Here is a 10,526-nt window from a genome sequence, read left to right on the forward strand (position 1 = left end):
ACATACTACTTACTCTATCAAATGAACATTTTTAAGTAATTTGTGTTATTAAGTTGAACTCATTGGGGACAGTGAGACTGTGGCGGGCATGCCTTCATGTTCCCTAGTAGCTTTAATTTTTCACATTTCACTTGTATTGATTAACATTTGACATATGCGTTATCACCCCTTATGTTGAGCTTAGCAATGCTAAGCTCAGAAAACCCAATTTAAATTCAAATGAACTTCAATCTAATCACTTCAATGATAAATCTTTATCACCTCAAATACCAGCTTATCATCATCAATCTTCATTCTATCATTAGCAACAAGATTGACATTTCAATACTTAACTTGGTTATCATCAATCAGAAGACTCAATTGGTTCAAAACATGATTGTATTCCTTATCTGTCTCAAAAGCTTTCACATGTATAAAGCTACTCCGTTCATCCACTCAACTAGTATCATCCTCAAACGACTTCTCTTCAAATAAGAAATTAATCAATAACACTGCAAAGATAATGTATTTCTCCAAGGTGAAAAATAATTAGTTGTTGGTAACGGGTTATTAACAGATGGGAATGGGAATAAGTTGGTCTGTAATAATATGTGTCATGTTTACTGAGGGGTCGGACTTTTCATTCTTTTACGATATGTACAGTCATGACATCATAGGCTGTTTACCACACTAAACCAACTTTTCCTTTTGATTCCCATCGCTTCATATTCATCTTATATATAGAAATTGAAGGTGATGATCAATGTCATCAAGTTGACTGGAGAATACATTGAGTTTTGAGATTTTTGTTTATGATTAAACCAGCAATCATCCTCAACAAATAATTCAATATGCTACATATGCATTCTCTTATTGGACTTTTCATCCCCACTATTCAGCCTGTTTTGGTTTGCAATGATCTGTGGAGTGTTCAGATTACTAGGCAATGCTTCCCACTCAATTTTTGAATGTAAATTTGATGACCATGTTGCTCAATGGCACTTGATGCAATGATTCCTTAGCTAAGGTAATCCATGGCCCAAAATTGGTTGAGAGATCAGGGATCATCTGAGTCGGCTTTTGGCCCTTGTGGATTGGGTGTTGGGATGTTTGATTTGTTCTTGCATGCATGCCATAATGATTGAGCAAATCCCATTACAGTCTTCTCTGACATAACCCATCTGTGCTGTAAGCCATACTCCATCAAAACCCATACAAATTTAGGAATCTGCAGAAAAATTGCAGGGAAAGTGGGTACATAACCAAGTCTGGCTCACAGCGCAGACAGCAGCGCCGAGCGCTGCAAGGCGCTGCGCCCGGCGCTGTTGTCTCCTTCCCCGGGACCCCCAGGGCCCGGGTAGTTACGCCATGCGCTGCCATTTTGGACCCGGGATCTTTACCGCCACTGTGAGGGTGAGTTACTCTTTTGAGTACTCAAGGCTCACTAATTGGGCAAGGTGGGTCTTATAATGCAAGTAATTATGATTGGATCCCACTAAATTTAGCCCGGTTAGGAAATATCCGTAGCCCGCCCCATTTGGGGCATTATACGCGGGTACCGAGAAAAACCCAATAGCACACAGCCAAATTTTGGCTGTGTCGGACCTAAAGGGCTCACCAGGGGCTACTTACGTGGGCACTGTCTCATCCCACAGCCCCTTTACGAATGTCCTTACGAATACTTCAAAAAAAACGGGCGCGCTGTGATTTTTCATGCAATAGAGGAAGCTCTCAGAAATCCTGTGCCCTGAGTCAAACATTTGTATACATATGACCTTTCTCTTCTTGCTCTTCCCTCTCCCTTTTCCTTTCTTTCTTTGTGCGCTTAAACTCCTTCTTCCCGTTAGTAATCATCAAACCTTATTTAACCATTCACCACCATTCAACCTCGCATCCAAGCACACCAAACACCATACATCTCACAACCTACCCCACACTTCACAACCTACCCCACACTACCGTACTTACTCCATTGAGTACTTACTCCATTAATACATCCTTTATTCCCGCGCGTTCCCACCCCTTGCCCTTCCCCACTGTTCACTAAAACAACCATACAACGTAATCACAGCGATGTCCGGCCAAATTCCACCAGTTCCGATGCCTTCGGGCGAAATTGTACAGCCGTACAATCCTCTGAATGCGGCGAATAGTGAACCTAATCCCAACTCACAACCCACCGTTCAATCTCAACATCTGTTATTTAACCACCCCAATCCTCCTAATTACTGGTTTCCTCCCCCTGGCATCCCTCAAGCTGCCTTGTTCGCAGCTTACCTTCAAGCTGCGCAGGCGGCTGCCTATACTACACCACCCTTCATGAATTTGACTCAAACCGTTCCGACTTCTTCTCCTTTCTTGAATTTTACTCAAACTGTTCCTCAACCCGTTTCTCAACCCGTTCCGACGTCTTCTCCTTTCTTCAATTTGACTCAAACCGAACCTCATCCTCCACCCGTTTCTTCACGAACTGTACCTGTACCTTTCATCAATTTGACTCAAACCACGCCTCAAACACTTTCTTCCGTTCCTTCGACTCAAACCGTTCAGTCCCCTCAGGGTTTATCAATACCTTTTACTCAGACTTCGACATCGGTACCTTTGACTCAGGCTTCGACTTTGCCTCAAGTTGTTCAAACCTCGACTCAAACCTCGACTGAAACCATTCCTACTGCTGTTGCACTAACCACCACCAATTCCGTTATTTCACCTGATGCGACTTCACCTCCTGCTCTTACTTTGATTGAGACTGCCTTGGAAGCAGACGAAGGTGGTATTCCAAACGAGCGAGATGCTGATTGGCCTCCAATTGGTGGGTTATTTGTTTTGTTTTTATGGTCATGCTCTTACTTACAATCTTTTCTCTTATGTGTCAAATAGGGGTTCCACCGGTGCGCATGCTTGGAGCACCAAAGGCCGGCAAGCGGTTTGTAGAGAAGGACAATGGCCTTATGTATCTCAATGCAGTAGCTCGCCATCAAGGATACGCACTGGCTATCAAGAGCCACAAGACCGATCCCTACCACCACGGCACTATCAGGATCTACCTTCGATGCTCGTTAGGTGATGGAGGCAAATCAACTGCTACAAAACGCTCGACTTCCTCAAAGAAGACTGGATGTTTATTTGAAGTATCTCTCAACTATCGTTCTTCAGTTGACCGATGGATCGTGACTTACGATCTCAAGAAAGTAGATAAACATGAACATAATCACCCGGCCTTCACTCAACCCCACAACTTAGCGATCTATCGTCGATTTCAACCTGAAGTTCGCAATCAGATTGACCTGTTATCTTCTGCTGGAATTCGACCACTCCAGATTCGGTCTCTCATTGACGTCGAACCTGGTTCTCAACCTTTAGTCCGCGATATCCATAATGTACGATCTCGACTCAGGTCCAACTGGTTAAATGGTCGGACACCGATTCAAGGACTGTTTGACTTAATCACCAAAAGTCATTGGGCTCACCGAACCTTGACTGCTGACAACGGAACCATTCACAACTTGTTCTTCGCTAGCCCCACCGCCATCAGTCTCACTCGACGTTTTCCTACTGTTCTCTCCATGGATTGTACTTACCGGACCAATCGCTTCAATATGCCCTTATTACATATTGTTGGTACTTCAAACACCCACAAGTCTTTCACTGTCGCCATGTGCTTCATGACCAAGGAGACCGAATCTGACTATCAATGGGCCTTGAATCAGTTGAAAGACATTATATTTCAGAATGAAGACGAGGCCTTTAACGTTGAGACACCTAAAACATTTGCTACAGATGCAGAACAGGCCTTAATCAATGCCATCGGTACGGTTTTTCCCGAGTCAGTACACATATTGTGTATCTGGCATATCAACCAGAACATTGCCAAACACTGCAAGAACAAATTTACTGAGGACGAATGGACCATCTTTTTGAAACTTTGGAACTGCTTTGTTGCCTCGCCGACCCAATCTGAGCATGATGCCAATCTTGAGGCCGTAACCAAAATGGCCACCGCTCACAACGTCTTGGATTACCTCGAAAGGACATGGCTCAATCGAACCAGCAAGTTTGTTAAATTATTCACTTCTCAGACTCCCCACTTCGGGAATTCGTCCACTTCTCGAACTGAAGGCAGTCACTTCAGAGCCAAACGGTTTCTTGACGGTCGAAATAACGATTTTCTAACCTGCTTCCAGTCTTTCAAGCGGTTCGAGGAGCATCAGATGATTGAAATATCGGTGTCTGTGGGAATTGAGAAGACGAAATCCCTTCAAGGACTCCCCATATTCTTCAAGGACTTGAATGGATTAGTCTCACAGTTCGCGCTCAAAAAAATTAAGCTGCAATACGATTTACTGCCGAATTCCCTCGAAAAGCCTTGCTCTGGCACTTTCCGGGGCGCTTGGGGCCTACCGTGTTCACACGATCTTGCAACTGCTCGAGATAACCATGACTTCCTTTCACCAGATGTTATCCACGAACAATGGAAGCTTTCAATGGATATTGCACCAGACAGCTACTCAGGCCTTCAAGCAGCAGCTCGTCTGAAGTTCAATTACATCGTCGATTTGCCAGAACACACCCTTCGCAAGCTGTTTGGCGAATTGTCACTTCTCGAAACTCACCAATATTCACTTGTTCCAATCTTGAATGCAGAAGTCAACACAAACCCTCGAGGACGACCTCGAGCCAACCAGTTGAAACGTGGTCGTCCCACTTCTGATGAGGCCAGATGGAAATCAGATTTTGAAATCGCTGAAACCAACAAAAAGCCTCGTGTGAACAAATGCAGCTATTGCTCTGAAGGTGGTCACCGTATCACCACGTGTAAACGCCGTATTGCCAAGGAAGCTGCAGAACAAGCAACAGGTACCGGCCCCAACTATGTCCCCGAAATTCCATTGGCATCAGGATCTGGAACTACCGGCTCAGCATTGTTTCTCGAAGATATCGAAATGGAAGATATCGAAATTGACAACTCCATCGATCTTGCAGCGGCTGAAAAGAAAATTGATCAAGCTTCTGATGTCGACTCCGAAAGTGAGGAAGAACATGAAGATGAATATGACTTCTGTGGCAAATCAGACAATGATTCAAATGAATCTTGCGAAGAATCAGAGAAAGACCACGATTTATGTCCCCTTTTGCGACGATCCACTCCCAGCTGAACCATCCACCAAGCTTACTGCCTTGATGGCTACCCTGCTCGCGATACCAAATGTTAAAGTGAGTGATGATTTTATTTACTATTTGTTTTCATTCACTGATTGTATTCTTGAGCGACAGTGGCCTCAGACAGGAGAGTTCTGCAAGATGCATCAAGACGAATGTGTGACCATACCTCATGGAGTGAACCAAGGTTGGCCCACTGAAATCGATTTTACTGCATTAGAAAAGTAAGTATGATTACTGTTCTAATATTTTCTATTTGTTTGCTTATATGTCGGATTGTTTGTCACACTTCTTAGTCGCATCAGGACCTATTTGCCCATTCTCAACAACATAATCAATAAATCAGAACCGTCTGATTTCCTTGAAGAGGCAAAGAAGAAGGGTCGTGCAACAGCAGGCCAATTGGAGGACTTTGACATTGAGCTACCTGGATAGTGAGCTTTCCATCTTTTCTAGCTTGACCATTTACTTTTCCTGATACCATGCCTTTTGTTTCTTCTCAGTTATGGTTATCGAGGTTTCGAAATTATCGTCCGAACACTTGAGTTTATCTTCATCAAAGATAAATCATCCATCAATCATCTTGACAAAAGAAAGGCATCCCCTCTGACCCCGGATCGCTTGATCCGACAAGTGTTAATTCCCGAATTGGCTTTGTGTTTGATTGGCCACGATTTAAACAAGGATCGACATGATCCTGTTGTACGAGCAACTCTGGAATCTAGTCGAACTTTTGGTGCAGCAGTCTTCCCAATCATTCCAGATGATGATTTTGTGATCATTGAACCGGTATCCGATCAAACAAACAAGACGAAATCCAAACAAAGTAACACCAAATCACGCCCTGCAGCCTCATCTGCTTCTGGTTCTACTCACCTACAAAAGAGTAAACTCGGATCTCCTGATGAACAGAAGATATTGAATCAACTACCTGCATTTGTTGTTCCTTACATCAACTCAGTTTTCGATCCTCCTCCATATGGCAATTGTGGCTATTACGCCATTGCCGCAGCACTCAACCTCCACAAAAAGGACTCTTACGTTTCAGTTCGCCATCGACTACGTGAAGAACTTTTGTCATTTCGCGATGCACATGAGCAGTTACTCTCTACTGCTCCAGGTATGACACTTCGAGATAATGGAAGGAAGACAAGGCAAACCAAGTCTTATGCCGCAGAAGTGATTGAAGACCTGATGGTTCGACTCGAACCCCAGGGGCCTTCATGCGGTGACGAATACTGGCTGCGCATGCCCTATCTAGGATATGTCATTGCGAGTGCCTACGATCGTCCAGTTATAATTCTAGATCCCCTTGAAAGCAATTGCTACTCTTTTTTTCCGTATCGCACCCCTCCTAACAACAACAGTCCAATCATCCTTGCCTTTGTTAATAGTATTCATTTTGTCAGCCTCGGTGTCGGTATTCAATCAGTCCCCTTCCCAGGAACCTACGGCGACTGGCTTTCCGACACAATCAGTGCAAGCAAAATTCCACAGTGGATTGTGAAATATCAAATCCAATTCGATTTGTGGGTAAACCGAGTTTAGGTTGTTTTCTTCTTCTTTTCATTGTACTCTCTTTAAAATATTATCATGTTGTTTCATCACTCTCTTTCGTTTAAGCTCTTTTATTTTGTTTCATCACTTTCTTTAAAATCATTGGTTGGTTGATTTTTACTTTGTAATGTGACGTCTTATCCTCATGTATGCCTTCTCAGACTTTGTACTTACCCTTACCCTATGCCTGCCTATGCCGATGTATGCCAATGTATGTGTTTATGTATGCCCATACTCTCCTGTGCGATCCGACCAAAACTAATCTCATTTTCATGGGTCAAGAACAAGTTTTTGAGAAAAACTTGAAGGACTACAGAATAATTACATGGGCCCCTTCAAACTGGTGCAATAACAACCTAAAGATAAAAATTTAAACGCAGCGTGCAGCCCGTTTTGTATGCCCTCGCAGCCCTCTTTATGTGCCCTTTTTTTTCCGAGGGGGCTACAAATATATTTGTAGCCCCGGGTCCGACCCGTTTTGGGGCGTCGGATATCGGATACCGGGCTACATTTAGTGGGATCCTTATGATTATATTTCAGATATAAAAGTAGTTACAAGAATTATAAACAAAGGAAAGGGATGAGGAAGGGAAGATACTGAAATAAGATTATAAATGGTGAAGCGTGGATCCTAATCTTTCCTTGAATCTTCAAGTGACAGATTAAAGAGTGGGATGAAGTTCACTAGACTAGTTGTTCTATGGTCACTAACCCTGGGTTGTTCTTATGGTCACCAACCTGGGTGGCTCTATGGTCACCAACCTTGGGTTGTTATATGGTCACCAACCTATGAGAGTTCTACTTGGGGGAAGTAGAGGATCCAGAGAAAGGTGAAGAGTATTACTTACTTTTAATCAGGGAACAGATTAAAGTAATGAAGATATCACTAGTCTTATATTTATAAGACTCTTGATGTTACTTCAGTAGAACTTTAAGTTGTTCTTAAAAGTAGTGTGTAATAAAGCTTGGGGAGCAATCTCTCAAGGCTGAGAGAGGAGGGGTTTATATACTCTCCTCTCCAAACCTAACTGTGGTGAGATTTGTTTACATCCCTACTTTGGGTTAGGGTTTGATTATCATTATTATTTAAGATTATTACTGATAATGCTTAATTACATATACATGTTATGTGTAATATGTAATATAACTTTTTTAACTCTTGACACTGAGTTATGAGGTGTAATTGATATTTTTATTACATGTTACATATTATTTTACATGTATATGTATATGTAATTAGGATGTATATATAATTTATTACAAGTTACATATGTTTTGTAAGGTTTATGTACATGTAATTAGTTGTCTAAAGGTGGTTATCTATGTTACAAGTTAGTCTTTGGGTACATACATATGTACCCAGGGCTGACAGCCACTAAATTCAGCCACCGTATTGGTTACGCTACTTTCAACCTTTGATCAAAGGTACACATCTCACCCACGTTTCCAATGGCACCATTTGGATTTGATCAGCCTCAAATCCAATATCACCTCAAGCCATCTGTATCAAAGATCATCTCCAATTTCACCTTCTTATTCAACAACTACAGATCTTTTTTGAATCTGGTTATGGTGCCACTGGGAGACATCCTTGTCTCTCCACGCACGGACATAGGGTATCGATACCTGGAATTACTACAAAGGTAGGTCACTCATCTCTCTTTTCTTTTCTCTTGCACAGACTATCAAATCGATAATGTTTGACTGATATTTCATTGCTTGTTTTTTGAACCTCTCGGTCCAATTTCCAATCACTATCCAATTTCCAATCACTTAAAATCATTGTCCTTTTGAATTGATCATCTTTAAAATCATTGTACTTTCAAATTGATCATCTTTAAATCAAATCATGCCTAGCTTAACTAAACAACCAACTCTTGAAACCTTTGTTGCTTCAGGATATGAGACCGATAATGGTGATCAAGCTCCTGGCTGATCTTCTTGGATAGTTACTCCAGTTAGACAATTACCAGGTATGATTATACCTTTGTCTGACTCTTGGTGTGGTACCTTTGAAGTGATCCAAGACGTGAGGGACACGCACGCTCATTGACAACGTGAGCAATCAGCGTATCTACCAGGTGTTGATCAGGCACCTCGTGAAGTAACTCGCGGACAATCGAATACAATCTCACGTCAGACATCAATTGTAAGCATTTCTACCTCTTCTCATTTCCATCCAACAATCTACTACTAAGTCTACTTCATGCTTCATTATCATTTTGACTTCATTTTGAATTTTAGGCTACAGCCTCAGGGCGGGATGTGCACGTTCCTTGACAACAAAAGCAATCAGTGTCTTTACCAGGTGTTGATGAGGCACCTTGTCCATTATCTCGCGGACAATCAAAGACATTATCACGTCAAACATCAATGGTAAGTGATCCTTTCTCTTCTCATACCCATCCTTCAATCTCATACTAATTCAAGCTTCATTACATTTTTTACTTCTTTGATGATTTTTAGCATACAGCAGGTACCCATTGAGGCCGCTCAGTTTCTGTATCAGATGCTGGAACCAATAATCATGTTCTAAGTCATCCAAGAGCTCAAAGAAGCAATGCATCAGCCAATGTGAATATTATTTTTTCTTTTTGATTTGTTACTTCGGTTCAATTGCTGATTTGTCACCCACCAATCTACTATCTACAGATAGTAATTGGTCCGCCCAAAGTGGACTTGGCTCAAGATTCCGATGAAGATAACTTACAGCTCAGGAAAAGGAAAAGGAACCATGCGGTCCCTGACAAATACAATTGTCCATACGATTACTTCGATCCACCTACACATGCTGGTAACAATGTGAGTTTGATTCAATTTTTCTAGGCCCTTGCTATTTGCAGCCCACACAAAATCCATGTATGTGCTGCCAAAACAGTGCCTACATGGAGGTTCCCCACAAAAAAGTGCCTACATTTATGATGTAGGTGCTTTTTCCTTTTTCAAACGACGCCTACAGGCTGAGAAACCAATGTAGGCGTCATTTGTGTATGCCGACATTCTAAAAATAAAATGTAGGCGTAAATTTGAAGCACCTACATTGTGTAGGCGTCACAAAAATGCGCCTACATTTTTTTTTTACTGTAGGCGTAATTTTTGTGCGCCTACATATGTTAATACCAACACCCTTATAATTTAATACCATCACCCTTATAATTTAATACCAACACCCTTATAATTAATTATAAGACCCTTATAATTTTATAATCAAATGCGCACTCTTACATTTAATACCCTTATCATTTAATACCAACACCCTTATAATTAATCTCACCACCCTTATAATTAATCTCACCACCCTTATAATTAATCTCACCATCCTTATAATTAACCTCACCACCCTTATAATTTAATACCAACACCCTTATATATTAATACCAGCACCCTTATAGATTTGTATTCACACATGTAAAAGACCCTTATAACTAACTTAAGCGCCTACATGGCAAAACAATGTAGGCGCTCAAAAAAAGTGCCTACATTTTATTTTTAGAATGTAGGCGCTTGAAAATAGCGCCTACATCTTATCTTTAGAATGTAGGCATACACAAATGACGCCTACATTGGTTTTTCAGCCTGTAGGCGTCATTTGAAAAAGGACAAAGCGCCTACATCATAAATGTAGGCGCTTTTTGGCGGAAAACAACCGTGTAGGCGTAATTTGGACAGCGCCTACATGGATTTCATGTGGGCTGCAAATAGCAACAGCCTTTTTCTATTAATCAACTTTTTATTACCGCTAACATTGTAAATGTTCTCTAGCCTGTCGACCAACCAGGCCTATCCTACAAATGCAAATTATGTAGGAAGGTGGTTTGAGTCAGTGCGAG

The 10,526-nt window shown here is 41.7% G+C and overlaps 1 protein-coding gene across 1 annotated transcript; it reads left to right on the top strand.

Moving 5' to 3' along the window:
* Positions 1-2,052: 2,052 nt before the first annotated feature.
* MELLADRAFT_61200 (uncharacterized protein) lies at positions 2,053-2,639 on the top strand (the record flags this gene model as incomplete). Its single annotated transcript, XM_007407157.1, has 2 exons — positions 2,053-2,539; positions 2,563-2,639. 2 exons carry the CDS (start codon positions 2,053-2,055, stop codon positions 2,637-2,639), a joined length of 564 nt encoding a protein of 187 aa, XP_007407219.1.
* Positions 2,640-10,526: the final 7,887 nt, after the last annotated feature.

This window comes from Melampsora larici-populina (genome assembly GCF_000204055.1).
Source record: "Melampsora larici-populina 98AG31 unplaced genomic scaffold MELLAscaffold_8, whole genome shotgun sequence".
In the NCBI taxonomy this organism is placed as follows: domain Eukaryota; kingdom Fungi; phylum Basidiomycota; class Pucciniomycetes; order Pucciniales; family Melampsoraceae; genus Melampsora; species Melampsora laricis-populina.